A 21,928-nucleotide genomic window follows, 5' to 3' on the forward strand; every position below is an offset into this window, starting at 1 on the left:
CTTTTAGATACTTTTGTGTTTGTAGCAATTTGAAATTAAATTTATGGTGTCTTTCTTGCCATTACAAGACTATCTTCATTTGTTAAAATTTATAAAATGTTTTCCCTTAAAAAATATTTTAGGAACCTCAGATTGCATTTTTTCATTAGATTATATGGAATTTGTTTACCTGAGCCAGTAAGGGCACCATAATCCGTGTGCCCCTATTCTATTCTCTAATCACTTAAGTGTTTGTCATTATAATATGATAGCTTCTGAGGATACATGTACCCTCTAAAAAGTACAAAGAACTCAGCTGAAGCATGCTTGTAATGTTGGTGATAATGCCCCTGCTCTGTAGACAGAGGACATTTTCAGTTTTGTCAGTATGTCTCCTTTTAAGATCAATATCCTATTTGCAATGAGTTACAGTCTAATGAGCTATATAGCTTTGCCATCAATTAAGTAAATTGCTTTATTAAAGAAGAAAGGAGTTTTTAAAACAAATCTTTACATATTGGCCATTTTGGTTCCACTGAATTTAATGGGATGCTGCATGAACACAGGGATTTATATTAATATATCCTGAGGAAGAATTGGGGCCTAATATCTCTCAGATTCTATTCTGAAGTTTGGTAGGACTGTTCCGTTCATGTAATTTAGAACTAAGTTATGCATGTCAGATGTAACATTGGCCACTATTTCCTGGACAAAACTAACGAGCAAATTTTGCCAATAGGTATGGGTTCCCTTCTTATTTCTGGTTAATAAGACATTCACTTAAGATCAAACAAATACATAAATCCCGTAATCTGGTATCTCCTTTTCTCTGTAAACACAAGTACCTTAAAATGTTGGTGGACCTTTGTTAATATTATATGAAAGGGATGGAAAAAAGCAATACTGTCCCAAACTCTCTACAAGCTTGAGTTTGGAACTCCTTCCACTGGCGATCCTTTGTTTCATTTCCCAGAACATCCAGGCAGGAAACAATGTAGTTGTAAAAACTGGTTTATTTCTTAAAAATAAATACAAAAATATAAATATAAAACATTGGCAGATAGAATTTGATGAAATGAAGTTGCACAAACTTTTTTTTTAAACCAGCTGCATATCACACTTATTAACACCACATGTACATTTTGTTTGAATTTTAATGTACAGAACCAGGATATATTATTTTTTCTTCTTTGCCTTCTTAAAAGCTGCACTTGCAAGGGTAAGACATGTACCTAACAGAAGCGGCTTGTACATGAGGTTGCTTAAGGGGAGTATCACCCTGTTCAAAATTCTGAAAGTACGGTATCTTTTACTTACTAAAATGGACAACACTGAATTTCCATAGCTTTGGCTCTTGGAATGTGATTAAATAAAATGCTGTATATATTCCATGTGACATCCTACTAGAAAGAATAAATGACATTAATGAACAATTGAAATCAATATTAAAAAGAAAACCATTGTGCTGAGTGGCAGGAAAATCTTCCTGATTGTTAAATATTGTTGAGTGGAGAAGGTGTCTGTAAGGTTACTTCCTCTTAAATGAACCAAAACCATATTGTATCGTAGGTTAAGAAGCGTCTTTGTCACTTTCTCCTCCACCATACATTTCAGCTAGCTTATTAAACCGGGGGCCCCATTCTCTGAGGTAATCATAGTTTTGGTCTCCTTCAGTAGTACCAGATTCTAATGAACTCAAGGATTCAGCTATTGAATCATTTCCTTCATAGGCGTATGTTGCAAGTGAGTCATACGGTGGTGCAGAGGGATCAATATCATGCTCTTTTAGCCTTTGGTTAATGAAATCTCGGACGTCTGTATTATCTGGGGCTGAAGGAGTCCTCCGTGGTATAAATAATGTTTCAGGGATAATATCCCGTCGAAGCTTCTTATCTTCAATAGCTGCAGGATTCCTCAGTGTGCCAATATCAAAGGCTTGGGTGTCTTCCTCTCCACCGCCTTCATCATTATAACTCACAATGTTGTCTCTGATGTCTTCTTTAGACAGGATCAGAGGCTCTTTCTTTCGCTGCCTCTTCAGAGCAGCAAACAGCACCACTATAACTTAAAAAAAATAGAACAGATAAACCAAAGACCTCCGTTTAACAAATTCTCAGTGGCAAGTTTAACAAACACAACAGATTGACTGTAATGTCTCAGTCCTGATTTTTGAGTCATGGATACATATAAAATCCTCCTTTAATGATTGACAAAACACTATTTTGCACACTTACAGTACTTACTGTAGTATGGAACAACTGGTGTCTCTACATAGTAAATTATGTACTTTCAGTAAAAGGCCTTTTTAAAATACCTTGTGTAACTTTGGCTAGGGAATTTGTATGATTTGACAGTGGTCATGTCTACTTTGAAGGTAAAGGATGTTACCTCCCTTCTCCCACATGACTTTGAAGTATAATGCTGTCTGGTATATGTCTGGTGACAGATGTACCAGTTTCCAGGGGCAATCTGCCTTCGTGCATGGAGGAAAGAGCTCATGTCTGTGTGTGCTGTTAGTATGTAGCAGCTAGTCTGTCAACTGTTTATTCTTCTTTTGTCATATAAGTCATATAAGTCACAAAGTTAGTTAATTTCCCTCAACAAAAAACCTCCTACTAAATAAACCTACTTTTTGTAAAGGTGAGAGAACTAACAGTGAAAAACATTTTTCCCCTTATACTTCTTTTAATGTTTTCCAGTTAGAATAAAGGGATCTTCTGGGGAAAGAGAGTACTTGCATAGCATTATCACAAAAAGAAGGTAAATTAAACTGGTAGAGTCTTTCCCACTATGTATGAATGTCTGATGGAAGATGAACAGCTGAATTTTTTTGTTGAAGAAACATCCAGCATCCAGATTGTAAGGTGCAGATTGTGTAAACCTGGATGAAGTATCTTCCCCACTATTCTGGTAGGAGTAAAGATGCAGCAATCAAGTTTTGTAAAAAAAATGTACCTCACTGCTACAATGCGGAGGCCTGGGAAACTGATCTGTCTCATGTCAGCTGGGCTGAGAAGAACTAGTCATGCAGTCCTCTCTCTGTCCTGTGCAGCACGTTTGTGGAATTAAAAGAGTCAGTGGGAAGGTAAAGGTCTGCCTGACTATGGGATGAAGAGAGAATCGTGCGTGATTATAGCTTGATTCTTCCCCTAGACTCTTAGGCCCCTTCTACATATACAAGTAAAGGTATGATGGGATCTAATGCACAATTCACACAAGAGTGCTTCTTGCGATGCCATACATTAAGAACCCATCGTGTCTTATTGCCAGTACAGAGGGAGTCCAATGCCAGGCTCTACATGCACCAGTAAGAGGCAAGCTCCCATGACTGGGAGCCATATGCACCCTAGTTGAGGGGCTCAACTAGAAGATTACAGCAATCTTCTAGTTCTGGGTTTTTTTCCACAACCCCAGAGTGAGGGAATCATCCCTACGGTGATCTTCTGGCCCCAGGAGTTTCCAGTACCCCAGATGCTCCTAGGTATCTGGGTGCCTGAAACCCCTTGGTCCTGGGAATTGGGGCTGCCATAATCTCTAGGACTCAGGGGTTTTATGCTGGATATGGTTCAGGGAGCTGGGAGCCCCCCAGCCACAGCATGTAGCTGACTTCAGGTAATTGCACAATTAACCAGTACAATACCCATAATGTGTACAGGGGGCTTCAGTGAACCAAGAGGTAAATGGATAGTTTCAGTCAGAGGAAATAAACTGAAGGTTAAGTTCTTTGGTGATATAAAAAGAGATACTTGCTGAGACTCTCCACTTGTGTTTGCTGGAGTCCTGGAAGGTGTATGGCTGGGAAATGTTTCTAGTGACAGATGTACCAGCTCTAGAGGAAGACTGCCTTCATGTATGGAGGAGGAAAGAAGAGAAGCTTATGCCCGTTTGTCAATATGTAAGGTTGTTATGGTGTTACAAGAATGGATAGTGATACTGGGCAGTATGCTTTAGGGATGTCAGAGAAGCACTGTGAACTGCCCTCCATGTTGATAAGTAACTTTGTTTCCTTGGAAGAAAAAAAGTGACCTTGCATTCAGATGTAATCTCCACATAGACGATACATTACCAGAACGATTGTTGGGAAAATTGAGGGAAAAAACAGAACCTCTTTGCAGAAACTTGTTGGATCTTTTTACCAAGTGAGAGAGGATCTGATCAGCATGGTAACAACTACCTCCAGACCCAGGGGATTTCTTCTAGGCTTATGCATGGCTCATAACCATGATTGCATGCTTCTAACGTATTTTCTAGTGTGCAGGAGGCATTTTTTCCTAGGCTGAATAAGACATGGTCTAATTGTGATAGGATTATCTTCATTCTATGCAATACGCTCCAGTAAAGTCTGAAACTAGTTAAAGTCTACTGAAAAATTCTAAAATATCCATTTAAACTCCAAACTACAATTAGTTTTGACTTTTTGGGTATTCACTATGAGGGCCTGCATGTGGATCTGATGGAAAATGTTTTGGACAGTTTCTGCTATGTGCTAGGCAGAGCTGCCCTTCACTAGCCACTCATAATGGTAAAGGTAAGCCATGGTGTTTCGTATGAGTTGGTGTAACAGGGAACCCTGGCCCTTTTACTAGAAAGTGGTGCAGCCCTTTTAAGGGCAGCATTTTTAGAGCACAACCAGTTGGCAGAACAGCTGACCAGGGCATCACATTACTGGGAGAGGACTCAGGCCAGAGCTGTATAAGCCCTGGGGTTGAGCCACCGGAGTGAGGGGGCCAGAGCTGAGAGTTGTGGAGTGCGGGGATACTGAATGCCCAAGGAGGCTGGAGAAAACAGCTCTGCAGCCTGGGGAACAAGACAGAGCAAACTGGGGAGAGAAAGAGATGCTTGGTAAGTGGGCCTGGAGCCTTTATTTTTCTTCTTATGTTATAGCTCAGGGACTTAGTGTTTACATTGCAATTTATATTGGTGGTTTGAGCTGAGACTCTAAGGGGTGGTTTTTGGAGCTCTCATTAGTATCTCCAGGCATGTGTGCTTGTTTTGAGCCCTGCTGGTGCAGGCTCAAGGCAAAGACCTGGGCTGGGGCCCAGCCAGAGTAGAGGGGTGGAAGCAGGGAAGACTAAAACCCCAACAAAAGAGGAAAAGAAAGGCCAGGAGTGGCCTGGAGATACCAAGACAAGGGTCCCACCTGACCGGAGATTTGAAATCTGGGAGGCATGGGGTGTAGGGGAGGTATGGAGCTATGCAATTAGCCCTTAAGGCAAGAGATCCACATGTCTAGGTATTCCCTGTAATAAGACCAGACTGAGAAGCCCTGGGGAAGTCTTCCCTTGAGAACCAAAATAAACATCAACACATGGTGGGTGAGTAAAGGGAAGATTGTTTCCACGGTGAACAAGGAAAAGGGAGATTTTGTGGGCCTCCAGGAGCTTGCAACTACTCTGTGATGGTGACCTGTTACAGGTGGGTTACCCATACTGTGACAATCCCAGTGAAGGTTCGAGGGTCTGAGTAATCCAAGCTACTTTGGTTGTGGCCTCTCAAAGGAAGAAATAAAAAGGAAAGTGGAACTTCGGAGTGCAAGCTGCCTGCCTTAACCACTCCATCAAAATGTTGCCCCAAAAAAGGATGAGCTAAAGAGGCTGCCAATGAAAGGTATTTCTTCTTTAGAAACTCAAGTTCTTCCTTGACAGCTCTGGGCAGTGGCATGTGAAAGGCAGAGCAGATGCCTTTCTCGTTAGGATAAGGTTAGTACTTCTGCCTCATGGTTTAGCATTACATACATTCTCAAAGAGGATAGGATGGCTATTGAGAGGGTGAAAATTCTCACCATTTCAAAATTTTGTGTCTTCAAAAGGAAGATGCTTCACTAGACTATGCACTTCCCTAGGAAAACCAGATCCCTGTAACCAGGAGCACTCTCTCAATGACAGCAATCACAGTTACTGATAAAGATTCAGTGTCAGCGGTACAATTTAGGTAATAAATTCTAAAATCATACCAGGCTAACAAGGTGTGGTAGCTGAATATTCAGAACTGTAAACTAGTAAAGAAATAAGACTTCTTCCTCATCAAATCCAATCTCTTTAGTTCCTAATTTCCCATCTTATCATCTTGAAAGGTGCTTCTCTGATTAAGAGAGATGGTATATAAATGGCATGCAGAAACGTTGTATACCATTGGAAGGGAAATGATACTGTCTTTCAGCCTTATGTAAAAACTAGTGCCTGAAATGCAATCCTAGTCAATAATGGGGAGGGTGATTTTGCTAGGTAAAGCTGTTACAAAATTCCATAAACTGATACGAGGGCTTATCATCCTCCTCCACTGAAATTGCAGCCATCCACTTCATGAGGACCTGGAAGCCCTTCCAGTGTGGAGAGTGCCAAAGGAAAGACAAATGCCTTTTCAAGGGACTACAGCAGATTTGGATCGAGCAACTCTTCCACTCTAGAGACTGTGTGAAGAACCCTCCTATTTTAGGGGCATAACGCTGATGGCCGTGTAAGGAAGGACTGTGGCACTGAGTAGACAACTATTAGGCCTATGCGAGTAGGCAGCTATTCAATCCAGCTTCGGATCCAGCCACTTCGGATGCCAGCGATCCAATCTGGAGCTCCGGACCGGGTTCCCACTTCAATCCGGCCAGAGTGGCTCCAAAGCTTCAGAACTGCCTGAGGGATCCAGCGATAGGGTGTAATGTGGAATCAATGAAATATCTATAACTTTTTTTGTCTGATTTAAATGAAACTTGCAGGGGTGAGAGCATGAAGCATTCCAAGTTTCAAGAAGATTGGTGCAGTGGTTCAGGGGGACTTGCACCCCAAATTCTTGAAAGCAAAAAACTCATACCACGTGTATGTGTTACAACACAGGAGGGGTGAAAACTGCAGGGGTGGTCACCTTTGCTGAGGCCATGAAGTCTGCCAAATTTCAAGGTGATAGGCGCAGGGGTTTGCGGGGAACTGTACCTCAAGTGGCTGACAGGCAAAACTTGTGATTGATTCCCCATTATACTATGGCCGGATCTCTGAGGTGGCTCTGAAGCTTTTCCAAACTGCTTCAGAAAGTCTAAGGAAGCCAGTGCTTTGATCCGGCCATGCTGCTTCAGACACCAAAGTGTCTGAAGCTTCTCAGGATCTGAAGCATGGTCCAAAGCCTCGCACAGCCCTAATGACTGAGTGGGACCTATACCTGGAATCACTTTGAATGTGGCCAGAAGAATTACACAGGAAATGAATCCTTCACCCAGTGGGCCAAAATCAGAAAGCATGATCCAGGAGTCTAGATTTCATAGATTTCTAGGGTCAGAAGGGACTTATTAAATCATTGAATCCAACCCCATGCTCTGGGCAGGAAAGAGCACTGAGGTCAAGTAACCCCAGCCAAGTGCTTGTCTAATCCTCTTTCGAAAACCTCCAAGTACGGGAAAGCACCACCTCCTTGGAATCCTATTTCATATTTTGGCAGCCCTCCCCATAAATAATTTCTTCCTGATGTTCAATCTAAATCTATTCTCCTTCAGTTTATGGTCATTGTTTCTAGTAACCCCGAGGGGTGCCCTGATAAACAGGGCACCCCTTAGAGACCTAGTACATCTTTCCAGAAGGATTCCCCTGGCCATGATATGAAGCACACAGGTAAGTGTATCCAAAACAGCAGTCATCCTCATAGTTAAAAGAAAACAATCTGACAGAGACCTCAACTAGTGATACCTTGTACCCAATCTGAATAGTTTCCTAATTGGAGTAACGCCAGAAGCTTATGGATTTTGTAGAGACAAAGGAAAAATGGGGACTCTAGTTCAGGCTGGACAGTGGGAATATTCAATGTTATGAAATGTGGAACTACATGAGATATCAGGACTAGAAAGCTAGACAGGCAGGCAGGAAGTTATTGAGGTCCCACCAGGTCTCAGTAGAAGAGCTAGTACTATTCCTGTAGCCCTTGGTGTTGGAGCAGAAGATGAGCAGATTACCAGTTCTTTTCTGACTAAGGCCCTGATATAAATCAGAGAAGTCTTTGGGGTGTGTGTACTTACGTCTTTTCAGTACCTATTAAATATATTTTCTACAATCAGGTCCCCATGCCAGGACATTTATGCCTCTAAGCAACATTGTGATTCATGAAGAGAAGGAGAATACAGCCTCCTCTAAGAAGCTCCAGGATGATGATCTTTTCCTGGAAGTTTATCCAGATCTCCAGCCTGCTTTCACCAGATGAAGATTTCTCTAGCATCAGGAACTCAGATGTTCTTCTCCAGGGGGAGTTTGTATACCCAGGAGGTCTGAACCAAACCAAAACTTGCACTTTGTCTTGCACTTCAAAACCATAGGTTTATTTAGGAGGCCCAGAGACTGGGAACTGAATAATTTGTAGATATCTTATTTCCCAGAAATGTGAGAATTCCCTAAACCACAAAAGCACTTGGCATACCCATCTGTGGCAAGCACAGTCCTTTATTGGGACGGACATATCTTTATATTAAGCAACCCGAGTAAAGTCATGCCAATATCAGAGAGAGAAAAATGGTCAGAGCAAAGTGGAAAAAAAGAAAGAAAAAAGAGGGGAGAAAATGCATTAAAAAGTAGTAAAATGAATGTTGTGAAAATGAGATGTTAATCAAGCTAACAGACTAGAGAACTTCTGTATTAAGCCAAGGTAGTTAAGAGGAACTGAGGAATGAGAATATCCTCAATCTCTGAATATCCCAAAGACAGAAGAAGAGGTGGGTACACAGTTATGGCAAAAAAAATATTCATGTTCAAGTGCTTAAACTAACATGTACAGCTCACTGTGGAGGGTACCTGTGAAGCACTCAGGAGAACTATAGGTTGGAGAGAAACAGCTATGCTAGTTTACAGAGAAAGAAATTTTGTTTCTCTAATTAAGGCAGAACCTTGGGTGAATATAAGATGAAAAATACTAAGTACTCTCTGAGCCATTTCATACCACTTTTATCTCATTTCCTATTAGAGAGGGGTATAGCTAATGTTTTCATATGCGTGAAGAGGTATAAGTCCTAGAAATCAATTATTTGACTGAAAATAAATTCTCTATTAGTAAAAGCTAGCGTGAAGACTCAAGTCTCAGTTCATAGATTTGAGTTTTGCTATGCTATTCAACTTTCCTAAACCTGTCTCAAGAGAACACCTTCACTGTAAACAGCTGCACACTGAGTTTTGTTGAAATAATTTAACAACCTGACACTTCCATTGGTTTTCACCTAGAAATAGGATTTTGGAATACTGAAGTTCATAAAAGTATACGTAATCTCATCTTTATTTCCACTGTATTTGAATCTTATCACACAAAACAGAATCACTACACATATAAAGTTATATAGCTTACAACTTATCAGGCAGACTAACTCTGAAGTATTAGCTCATTTCTTACCTAGCAGTATAATGATGCAGAGGAGAATGGCAATCAGAGCACCTGTGCTGAGGCCAGCAGGAAGGAGCAAAGCTTCAGCATTACAGGACTGCATGTTCCCTTGGCTATCACAGGCACACACTCGAATAGTCAGCGTGCCCGTACTGCTCTGGATTGGGTAGTCGTTGTCTGATATCACCACCGGTAGGAAATAGGTATTTATTTCATGTCGACTAAAGCCATTCCTTCTCGTCAGAATTCGGGCAGTATTATCTAAAACAGTTAAAAACATATATGGCTAGGATCTAATATAACACTGTAAAATGCTTGTTAAATTATCTGTATATAGCAGATGCTTTGTTTCACTAAAGTATTTTGAAAATTTGGACTCCTTGACACTAGAGTGATCCTTCTTTTCTGTTACCATTTGAAAGTGATGAAAAAGTCATTCTGCTACTTAGATCTATGCTTTCCCTTGCCACTTTATGGCCAAAAAAGGCAGCTGTGATTCTGCTATCATAAAACTCTAGGGGAAAAATGAAGTTGTTCACAGCTTCCCCAAAGCCTGATGATGTTATGCTTGTTCACATGCAGTGCATAAATTATTCAGTGACCACAGCTAGTGTTCCTGAGTGGAGCTGCAGCAAGCCAGAAAAAAATATCTTTCACTTTGTGTCTGATGCACATACTCTTTTCAAATGCCTTCTGAAAGGTTCTTAATTCAGATGCCTTCTGCTAATACCGAGAGTAATGCCATTTATAAAATAGATAAGCAATTTCCTAGAGTTAAACACCTTCAACATCCTGTTGCACAATATACTGAATTCCTTAGCACCTAAACTTGAAATTTGCTTGTAAGAGTTATTGTCTCAAGGATCTGAAAGTTTCAATTTAAATGCTGCATTCCTAAGCAGTCTAGAGAAGTGAGCTTACTTATGAGATGTTTTTGTATGTTCAGTGCAATGTTTTACCACTCTATAATTTACCTGTAATAAAGAATAGCAAAATAAATAAATGTGCAATTGGCCACCACACTAGTAAGAGGTGACACTAAGAGGGAGAAAATGCAGAAAAACAAACAAAATCATGTTTTAGCCCTACTGGGTGATTAGTTTGGGCATCTGCCTAGAAGGTGCCAGACCAAGTTGTAGGGCCCCATCACCTAGAGAATGATTTCAGGACACAGCTCTCTAACCACAAGGCCACAGGTTAGGCACTACTCAGGTCCTTCTGCAGCTCTCCCGTTGAAACTGACCCACTGCACTTTGTATTTCATATTTTTTAACTAAGGTGGATGGAAAGGAGTAGGATTTTTTTTTTTTTTTCCTTCTAGACTCACTTATCTCTCTCTGCCCTCCAGCAGGCCATCTTCAAAAGAAGCAGCTTAGATAGGGTCCTGGATAATATCTAAGGGCATGTGTAGATGAAATGGGGGCCCTTAAAACCCCCATGTTGTGCACACACGTGAACTTACCTGCCTCTCTGGTGGCAGCGAGGGGAAGGCAAGCTGCTAGCAGGTGGAGTGGTCCCTGGGCTGCGGGCATGGGGGAGTGAGGGCTGGTGCTTCCCTCCATGGCAGCAGTACCCCCCACCCTAGGTGGCACCTGCCCACAGGCACCCTGCTTGTGTGGTCCCGGGGGGCATCGCAGCTGTGAAGGGAAGCACCGGGCCCACCTTCCCAGGCTGCTGCCAGTCTGCCTGCATGGGTTTCTGCAGAGTTCCTGAACTGCACGGAGCCCAGTTCTTTGCTCCACGGTTATAGAGCTTTGCTCCACTCCTCTGAGGAGTTTTAGTTTGCTGTGCCCCAAGTCATTTAAGATGTATTATGCTGAATTTGCTGAAGCAGCTGGAATTACTGTGCAATATGCCAGCAAAGCGTGCAAACACCAATACCATTAAAGTGGTGCAAAAGCATTTAACCCACTTTAAAGTGTCATGCACACATGCTCCTCGTTTCATCTACACGCGGCCTAAGAAGTGGCATAGTAGTTAGAGGCTGTTCCAGGAAGTCAGAGAGCTGTCTTTTTAAACTTTCTCTCCTGTGGAAGGGGGCCCTAGAACCTGAGCTTCCTGCTTCTTGGGTGAGTGCTCTAAACACTTAAGTGTTTGGGACAGAAGATGTGAGAGGTGCTCCTCCTTTTCTGAGGTCTAACACAAAATAGTCATATGGCTAGCTGGCTAGTGCATAGCCTACTGAGCATCTACAATAGATCTATGGACACACGCAATTCATGTCTACATAGCACAAAAAATAGACCTGCCAACAGTGCACAAGTGTCCCAAATGTCACTTCAATTTGCTCCCCTGATCATCTCCAGCCTCCAAAGGACTGGAAACAGAGCAGGAGAATGAGCAGGGGGCTGGAGATGAGCCTCTGGAGATGAATTCCCCTGCTCATCTCCAGCCTCCCAAGGCTGGAGATGAGCAGGGGAAGGAGCAGGAGGCAGAAGATGAGTAGGAGAACAAGCAGAAGTCTGGAGACTGGGAGAGGGCTGTAGCCCCTTGTGGGGGGCTGGGACCCTGCAGGCAGGGCAGTCCATGTGCTGTGTGGAGGGCTCTGCCCTGTGGAGGGCAAGGGACCCATACCTCCTAAGCAGCCCCCACACCTACCCATATCCTCCCACCCCACATTCTCCAATCACACACCCACCATGTGATAAGGAAACCAAAAGCAAATGGTTTAAATATATAAATATTTAGGATTTCTTTTATTATGATGCTAGAGAAACTGGTAGGCTTCCAAAATGCTTTAACATTGTAACTATAGCAATAAAACATTGTCCATCTGATCAATCTCTCTCTCTCTCTCTCTCTCTTATTCTAATTGTCAAAGAATGTGAATTTTGGGGTATTTTAAAAAGTGAATTTGGGATGCTGCTTCAGCAGTCCAGCTGACACAAGGGGCTAGTGTCCCCAGATACCAAATGGCCGGGCCTCAAAAGCTCCTGTCTATTTGTAACATTCAAATACCATGGGCCCTAAGGCTGACCCAGGTAACTAGTAGCCCCTATTGTATGGGGGCTAACGGGTGAATGCTACAACAAAATAATTGGGACAACAAAGTCAAAAAACAGGACAGGAGTAACATGAGGGTCAAAGGGTCAAAACATGAAAATGAGTAGGCCTGAGAGGAACACTGACCAGAGCCCCCTGGGCCACATCCACCAGTCCTCAAAGGCAGCCTAGGGACCTGTGGATGTAGCCCACTGGTGCTCTGCCTGGAAACATGCATGGACAAGTGAGAGGAAAGCAACCCAACAGCTTCTAAGCACCTTCCCAGCCAGAGCCTCCTTCCTGGTCAAGTACACAGTTCACTTGGCCAGGGCCAGGAGGAGGTTGGCAAGCAGGAGCTGGAGGGGCTGCAGCCTGGTGCACTCAAAGGTCATGTGTAACAGTGTCTCCCTCTGCCCACAGAAGGGATAGGAGACCAGGGTGCCTGTGAAGCTCGCCACATACATGCCCACAGCAATGGCTCCATGGAAGAGCTTCCAGCTGAGGTGCCCAGGATCTCATGGGATGAGGCTGGAGTGAAGACTCAGCCACCGGGGCACCCCAGCCATGCCCTTGCCAAGTAGGTCTTGCCACTTGGTGTCTAGACAGGACATAAGGGCAGCATGATGGACTGTGTGGCACATGAGCATGTAGAGGTGGTGGTGATGGGTGGTGGAAAAGGTCTGGTGTCCTCCAGCTGGCTTAGGTGGTGGAGTGAAGAGCTCTGTGAGGGCAGGGGAGGCACCAGCCCCATGCCAAACTCTGGTGGGCTGGAGGACGTGGGGGGTGGGGGGGACTGCCACCATGCAAGACCTGGTTGACAAGGGCAAGGGTGTTGGGAGGTAGGTCCATCCTGAACCAGATGGCAGGTCACACATGTCATGGGTAGACCCATGCGTTGGGCCAGCACAGTGGGGTCCACCCACTCCTGCATATCATAGTCCAGCTGGTCTCCAATATGGATGACACCAGCCAGGATCAACCTCTATCAAAAGCAGGGTGTTTCTGCTCTTGACACCTCCAGCTGGGGGTTCCAGAGGAGGGGATTGACAAGCCGGTCAGTGCCCTGGGCAAGTGTTGCCAGGGATCTGGAGGCAGAGACCAGGACCTCAGAGGGCACAGGGAGGTCCACTGCTTGCCTAGAGCATGGGCAGGACTAGTTGGTTCAGCATCAGCACTCTCCCATGCAGGGAGAGACACTTCAGGTGCTCTGCCCATGTCCAGAGCTGCTCCACCACCCTTTAGCTGGTGCCGGTTCTCCAGTGGGGAGGGTCTGCGTGGGACAGGCAGACCCCCAAGTAGAGCAGCAAGCCTGTGCTCCAGCAGATCCTGCAGAGTGTGGGTGGGAGTGTGCCAACCTGCCACCCATCACCCATCACCAGGCCAAAGCTCTTCACCCAGTTGACCTGGACAGAGAAGGGCACTGAGTACAATGCCTGGCAGGCTTCCACCTGTGCAAAGTGCCCTGCGTCTTGGACTGTGAGGAGTATGTCATCACCATACGATGACAGGACCAGCTGCACCACTGGCTCCCTGCTCATCAACCCTGCCACCCACCTTTGTAGGAGAACAAGGAAGGGCTCCAGGGCCAAGGGGTACAGCTGGCCTTGATGCACCCTTCTCCTGAAGGGGATGGGCTCCACCAGGGTCCAGTTGAGCTTGACTAAAATCTCTGCAGAAGTGTACAGCACCTGGAGAGCCTGCACAAAGCGGTGCCCAAAGCCAAAGGCCCACAGCCTGCCTGTGAGGTACCCGTGATCCACTCTGTCAAATGTTTTCTCCTGGTATAGAGATAGGAGGATGAAAGACAGGCCCTACTGGTGTACTAGCTCCAGGAGGTCTCAAAATAAGTACAAGTTGTTGAAGATGGAATGTCCAGGTACCATGTACATCTTGTCAGGATGGATCACATCCATCAGTGATGACACTGCCTCCCCATTCCAGCTGGGAATTAGGCTCATCAGCACGGGGTACCTCACTCCTGAAGGAAGGAGAGCACCCGACGTCTCTGGAGACCCTTTCTGCAGCCATGGACATAGAGGGTTATGATGTTAAATGACTTCATGGCTGGGGTGGTGGAGTGGATGGTTCAGCAAGGGCCTCATGCATCTCAACACCTGGTGTGGGGTCTGCTGGCTCATGCAGCACCCTCCGATAAGTATAGAGGACATTTATGAAACCGCAGGCCCACCTATAGATCCAGGTGTTGCAGCTTTTGGGCCCCTTGCCTTTGCCCAACAGCACCCTCGCAGTGGCGAGAATGCTGTCAAAATCTCCCTAGTGGTCCAAGGTGAGCTGTATCTTGCTGGTCCACTGCTTCGTGTAGTTGTGGTCAAGAAATGCAAGTAGCTCACCCCTGGGGACCACCGGGACCAAGAGTTCTGTAGGCTCCATGGAGTCTGCCAGTCCTTAGGCATCCTTCTCCTGGTTCTGGGGCTCAACAGGCTCTTTAAGCACCATCTGAACCCCCAGTCTGCTAACACCCCAGACTCTGGTTGGGATTGTGAGAGCTCTGCAGCCCCTTGGGACAGGGGTGGGGGTAAGGGTGGGGCTACGGCTCCTTTACAAGATGCTAGGGTAGAGATGAAGCCCTGGGTGCTCTGTACAGGGTCCCCAACAAGATTGGCCTGTTGATTAGGAAACCCCACCCGAGTCCCTTTGGTGCAAGACCAGGGGGCAGGCTGGAAGTGAGGCTTTTCTGGAAGGGGGAGGGAAGAGACACATCAGGCATCAGGGTGGCTTTGGTGTCTGCCTTGGGGTTTGGGAAAGGGGACCTCCCTCCTCAGGACTCACCAGGATGAGCCCCAGGGCCCCCATCTGCCCCAGGTCATTGTGGGCAGGGGGTTCTGCTGCTGGACCTTCCTTTGCCCCAGCACCCATTGTCTCAGGGGGTAGACCCTGGCCAGCAGAATGAAGGGCTTTATCCATGAGATCCTGTTTGGGACTGTCCAGCAGCCCCAAAACCTCCTCCATGGGTATTACCTGTTTGATCTTTCCAGGGGGGGTGAGGTGTTGGGTGCAGCCAGGGAGGTTCCTGGGAACTAGGCTGCTCCTTCCTTCTGTTTGGTGGTCTTGGGAAGTGAGGAGAGGAGTCCTCCATGTCAGAGGGCTCCAACTGAACCTGGGCCTTCCTCTTGGCTTTGTGCCTGGAGGGGACCTGTACCCACTGAGCCATGGGGTGGTCCTCAGGTGGACAGGCTTCAGTAGGTTAGGGTTGCGGAGCTAGGGCAGCTACAGTGGGAGCATGACTAGTGGGCAGGGGGCCCCCACTCTTGCTCTCCCTTTCACTGCTGCTACCCTCCCCAGGACAGCACCAAATTTGGTTTGGGGGCAGAGTCCTCACAGTGGGACTAGATGATGTGGCTGGGGTGCCAGGGGGGGCCTGAAGGGGGAGGGATACCAGTGGCAGGGGCACCCATCTTGACAGTGGGACCTGTGGGTGCCCTCTCTTCCTGGCCCATGGGGCACTCATGATGCAAGTGCCCCAAGGGGCAGCACCAGAAGCACCGCAGGTCCCCCAGTGTATAGAAAACCCTTACGAGGGTCCCTTGAAAAGGAAACACAAGGCACCCCTCAGCTTCCAGATGCATTACCGCTGCCAGATGGATCATAGCCTGGTGACAGAGAGAGTGCATGTGATGGAGGCCAGGGTCTTGGCACCCCAGCGAGAGGGCCACCACCAGGGAGATAACTCTCCCCAGGGTTTGGAGCTCAGGGAGCAAGGCCAAATTAGGGATATAGAGAGGCACAGAGCTGAGGAACACCCTGGTCCCTGGCTCTTCTAGGGGTTTGAGGGGAACCTACTCACCCTCCACCCCCTCTCCACTGCTTTTTGTGTGGCCATCTCCAAGGCAAGGAAAAAGACCCCCTTCCCATGACCTTGGGGACCCCGACTACATGAGCCAGGGCCTGCACCCAGGTCTCAAAGTGCAGGTTCTCCTGCATGGGCAGTTGGCACTTCGCCCCATGTCCGTGGTTGAGTGCTAAAAAGGGGGCCCTGCTGCCCAAGTTGGAAGGGCTGGCGGTGGAGGATCCAGGCCCTGCAGCTTCAGGTCACCTCATAGCTGCCTATGCATAGCTGTGGTTTCCCTGCTGAGGGTGCCGCATTGATGGGACTGGGACTGGGGCTGGGGCCAGGCTGAGTGGGTGTGCTGGCTGGTGTAGTACACCTGCTCCCTTCAGGTACTAGGGGTATAGGCTTGGGAGCACAGCCCTTGCCCTTCTCACCCCCAGATGTGGACAAGGCTGAAGAGGAGCCCTTCCTACTCTTTGCCCTTGGTTCTTGGTGGTGGGGATGCAGCTTGAGAACCCCTCCTGGGAGGCCTGGCCAGAGGAGACCCCCTAGCCCTGTTGGTTCCCTGCTTGAGTCCAACCTGCCCCTGCAGCAGAGGTTGCAGGTTTTTCTACCCCAGAGGAGGTTGGCTAGACTCTACCTTCAGGGTCTTGGCTGGGATCTGCCTCCATAGTGGGAGCTGCAGGAAGGTCTGTGGGGGCATCTGCCCCCCCTCAAAGGTTTCTGAACTGCCATTGTTTCATATAAGGGAGGGGTAAACAATAAAGGAACCCAAAATATACAGTGGGCCAGGGAGGTTGGGGGGTAAAGCTCACTGAGCTACAGTCCCACAGGAAAAAAAAACCTGGGAGGGCTATGCTTGAGGAATGGGAAAACACACACACACTCACACTAGGGCTGGGGAGACTCAAGCTAGCTTACTTAGCCAAACACCAAACACCAGGGCAAAGGGAATGGACCACAGGACTTACCACATAAGGGCAAAAACACACAGGGAAGGCTGCTGAGGCAGATGTAAGAGATGGTTGGAGTGGTGGAGGAGCTTTGTTTGTTGAAGATCAGTCCAGAAGCCCCTCAGGCCTCCAGCTGGGCAGTCAGCAGCAGAGCAATAGGCAGGAAAACAAAGCGGGAGCAGATGCAGTGAGGTAGCTATGGGGGAGGGGCAAGCAGGAGCAATCAGTCAATTAGGGAGTAATCCAATGCAGGTGTGGTGTTGAGTGTTGCAGGGTGGTGCAACAGTGAATCTCCCTCTTTCCTCAGAGGGGGCAGCAACAGAATAGACAGCAGCAATAGCAGCAACAGCGATAGCAGCTGTCCAATTCAGCCACTCAGGATGTGCTTCAGGTGAAAGTGGGGGTGAAGGCTGGGATAGCCGCCAAGGCAGCCATGGCAAGCCAAGCACCATTAGGCCCTGGCAGTGATGGTGGGGGAGGGGCCCACAGACAGTGGAGACTTTCCCCCCAGGATGTCCCCTCACTGTGGCTTGGCAGAGTGCAGAAGCTGGGGTGCAGTGCAGTGCAGTGCAATGTGCCTCCCCCAAGGGGAAGTAGTGGCTTGCAGGGTGCAGTAGAGGACCACCTCCCTCCCATGGGGGCAGCAACAGCAGCAGCCCAAGGCAGGAAGAGATGTGGCCAATTTACCCCAAAAAGCTTGAAGAGTAAGCCAGAACCTAGCAGTAACCAGAGGCAGGAAGGGGTCTGGTAATCTTTTCCCCAGAAGCTCCTGAGACCAAGCTTGCAGCAGCAGCCTGGGACAGGAAGGGGTGTGGCCAAATTCTCACACAGGTCTCCCTCAGAAGCTCCTGAGAGCAAGTAGTCCTGAGCTGCTGGCTAGGGCAGGTTTTTATGTTGCTGAGGCCAGCACAGGTGCTCCTCCTGGCTGCATATCTGGGAGGAGCCAGGCAGGGTTATTTTGCCCCAAGTGGCACAATTTGCTTCACAACAAAGTGCATGTCTGGGTACATGCACTGAAGTAAAAAGCCCCAGCTCAAATTTGTACCACTTCTATTTGAGCTGCTGCAAGCACATGTGGATGCACCCAAAGCTATAGCCCCATTCATCATTACAAAGGAACAGAAAAAGAAGCCTGGGAAGATCAGGACTATGAAAAACAGTGAGGAATCTCAGAGGGAAATCTCTTTTCTCAAGTTGCCCCTGATCCTCTCTATAAGACATCATATTTCTACCCCAAACCAACATCTTGAAGAACATCTCAGTAGTGGAAGCTGACCAGTGTGGGAAGCTTCAGAGACAAAAACCTAGGACAACTTATTTTTTTCTTTTGCATCAAAGTTTTTTTGAAGGATAAATTAAGGTGACTGATTAGATAAACCAAGACTTATTAAAATGAATTACTGCACAGATCAAGACACTTACAATTTTTACTGTTTCTGTGTGTGTGTATTTGTCCACCTCAAACCTATGTTCTGAATTGACTCTTTATCATCATTTTCTCTAACAACCACCTCTGCAGAACACAAGTTGTTTTTTCTTTTCTAAATAAGCACTTTAATGATAAGAAAAGATGAAATGTCATTTGTTCTTGAATGTGTATAAATAACAAGCTTTAGTGACTTCAGGTGAGTCTCTTATATGCCTTTAGTCAATTTATATTCTGTTTGTGATGAACAAATTATGTGGACAGATTATATAAATGATTATATGCAAGCAACATATAGTATTTATCTTGAACCTTCAGTGACCTCGTTTTCTCTCTTTTAATCTACCATCACTGTGCTCCCTTTAGCGTTCCATATTTGAGCATCTTCAAACAAAAAGACCAAATGCTTTGTGGCCTAAGAGAATCAGAAATATTTGTATATTGTTAGACAGAAAGAGATGCATAGAATCTTAATAAGGGATGAAAACTGCTTCCTGCCCTGGAGAGACCAAAGGTATCAGTCACCTTTAGAAGTCACCTAAGTAGATTTTAATTTCAGTGGTAATTGTGTGCCTAATCCCTCAAAGCTGCGTCAATTATATAACAGTTGGGACTTCAAAGATGAAATCTTGGGATCTGTTTGGCTACTCTGTGTTCTCCCTTGCCTTGTCTTATGTTGCTTCATTTCTTACAATTTGATTATGAGCTTCTTGAGACACAGCCTGTTTGCTTCTACAGTGCCTACCACTGTTCATCCCTGGCCAATGACTGGGTTCTTAGGGACTATCATAATACAAACAATAAAAATCTACCAATGACTTCAAGTGCTAAAAAAGGAAGTGCTGGGTCTTGCCTTTGGGAAACTGGCAGTCTTGCTTGTTCTAGCAACAGAAATAATAATAATAAAAATGAACCAATCAAGAACCAGCCATTCTGCTTCAGATGCAAAACTGTACTTCATTTGGATAGTGTAGTTTAGACACACTCTTTTGATTTCCTTGAGATTTGATTTGCAGTCATCCCTAAAATACGGTGATTTGGTAGATTTATGTTTAGCTTTGCAGCAAAGCATGTAAATCCAACAGTAGATTTACTTTTCAGAGTAAACTTGCCATTTAGGGTTTTTAAAGTATTTTTCATAATATTACCCACTGCCAGCAGTGATTTTTTGTAAACAATAACATAAGCTGTAATGATGCCCAATTTTTTCCACATACTAAATACCATGAATGTAAAATACTGATCAAGACAAAGCAATACTAGGATCATGATGCAGTAAGGTTTATTGATAATTAAAGAGTAATATTACTTTTGTTTGTTTTATGTAATGCAGTTAAGTAGTTCATTAGGTCTCTTTCCCTTCTTCCTGTTACTAATAAGTGTTCAGGTATTTCAGGAATATATTCAAACTGTGCTAATTAAAAGTAAATTAAAGATAAATCGCATGTCCTGGGGGTAGACATGTTTTACCTTCATTATCCTGAACAGTGAAGTTTGGGTTAACAGCAGCTAAACTGAAGAAAAATTTTTGTCCTCCAAGGGGGTCATCTTTGTCTACTGCACTTATGGTCTGTATTAACTGCAGAAAAAGGACAGAAGAAATGTGGTATTGTGATATAGCTATCCACAGAAACAATGCTTAAAAACCTTACTTGTATTTTACCAATACCATAAAACTCAATGAATGTTCAAATCAAATGATCCAAAACCAGGTATTTTTATGAAAGAAAGAAACAAACTATATGCACACTTCCTTAAAAATTGTGAGCCTCCATATATATATATCCTGTTCATGTCTTTCTGTTTAATTTTAGAAACATCATACAGAAGTCACTGGAAATAAATACTTATAAAATATATCTGTAAAAGCAGATCCTGTTTTTACTGAGATTTTTCTGATGAAAAATGGGGTGTCATCAAAACCATTTTTCATGGGAAAATGTCAATTTCAAAATAAGTACAGTAAAAGATGTGCTATCCAGCATCTTACAAGCTGGCATGGTCAATTAACTGGCTTTTTTTCTTTTACCTTTCTCTCTTGTTTTACTTTCTACTTTTTTCAATATTTTCAGAACTTGAGGTGGGTGAGAGAGCCAAATTCAAAAATAAAATACTAATTTTTACGCTCTAAATTTTGCAAAGTTGAGGAAGTTCTGAAAGTATCTGAGGGGTAGAAAAACAAGGAAAAGCTAACACTTCCTAACTCCAAACACCAAATATTGGTTTTTACTCAGTGGCAAAAACAAAACAACAAAGACCCCAGACACAAGAAAACACTCATAACATAAAAGGGCAGGGGAAGGGGAAGGAGAAAACACAAATTGATCACTGTCAAACGTTACAAACAGAAACCACTTTGAAACATTTTCAACATAGAACATATATGTATTTATGATATAAATGAAAATGTTTTTGAAGAAACAATTATTCTGAATAGCTTTTTCAACTTTGGAATATCATAGTGATATACCCACAACGGAACCTCCTCAGACTTGAGATCTGCAATCCCAGGTAGATCTCTTATTCTAAGTAGCAATAGGCCTCTTCAATAATTGGACTGCAGACTTCCAAAGAAAGCTTTTGTGCGGTGTTGTAGGAAGTAATGGTGAGCCCCTGAATTGTATTCTTTTATCTAAGAATTTAGTGAAGCTATATAGTTCTTCATTGATCTTCTTGGTCCTTACCTATTATAAATGCTCTCTCACACAAAATGAGAACCTGCTGTTCAATATCAGGATGACTTCTTCCAACAGCACAGCTTCAATAATAAGCTCTCTCTCTTTACCCGATAAAATTTCTTATAAATTTCCAGGCACCTACTCAAGGTTAACCTGACAAGGTGAATTCAACTTTCTTCTAGAACTTTCTATGTTTTCTTGCTTCTTCACAACAGTTGTCAACTTCACAATCTAACTGGTCCTCCAAGCCTTTCATCTCCATGCCATGTCTAACACTTCTATCACTATGATGTGCTCAGTAAAACCTCTGCACAATCTCACAAGTATGTACATTTCTCAGACATTACAATTCTTGTCACTACTGATCATATGTTTCATCTACGATAATATCCTTCTGTCTAGCTTTAAATATTTCACTAACTCCCTGCTTCTCTACTCTAGTCCATCCTGAATGCCTTCATGTAGTTGTTCCTGTCTATCTACCTCAATAATTCTCTTTTGTCCTTTTCCAGGTGTATTTCTTGCTTAAATAAAAGCCTATAAATATTATCATTTCTGGCAATCCTGCATATCAAAGAAAACTAATCAATAATAGAGATCACTTAATGGTTACATTGTTGTTTTATAAAGGGCAGTTCCTTTGGCAAATATACAAAAGGTTGGTAGAAGATCCTTGAATATATGCATAATATATTATTGTTTTAAAGATATGCTGTGCTTGGGCACTTTACAATAAATTAACTATAGCTATATGGTTAATCATATGTGGTCCCCAAAGAAT

At 44.7% G+C, this 21,928-nt stretch overlaps 1 protein-coding gene across 2 annotated transcripts in view; it reads right to left on the reverse strand.

Annotated features, from left to right (window-relative positions):
• Positions 1-1,025: 1,025 nt before the first annotated feature.
• CDH10 (cadherin 10) overlaps positions 1,026-21,928 on the reverse strand; it is a 204,368-nt gene continuing 183,465 nt past the window's right edge. For both annotated transcript variants that reach the window (XM_090049942.1, XM_090049943.1), the window contains 3 exons: positions 19,940-20,048; positions 9,328-9,579; positions 1,026-2,043 (listed from right to left, as the gene is read on the reverse strand). In XM_090049942.1, coding sequence (XP_089906068.1) covers positions 1,550-2,043; positions 9,328-9,579; positions 19,940-20,048 — 855 coding nt within the window. In that variant the 3' untranslated portion in view covers positions 1,026-1,549. The remainder of the gene's footprint in view (positions 2,044-9,327; positions 9,580-19,939; positions 20,049-21,928) is intronic.

This window comes from Crocodylus siamensis, chromosome 5 (genome assembly GCF_052110815.1).
Source record: "Crocodylus siamensis isolate JL-2025a chromosome 5, ASM5211081v1, whole genome shotgun sequence".
NCBI classification, from domain to species: domain Eukaryota; kingdom Metazoa; phylum Chordata; order Crocodylia; family Crocodylidae; genus Crocodylus; species Crocodylus siamensis.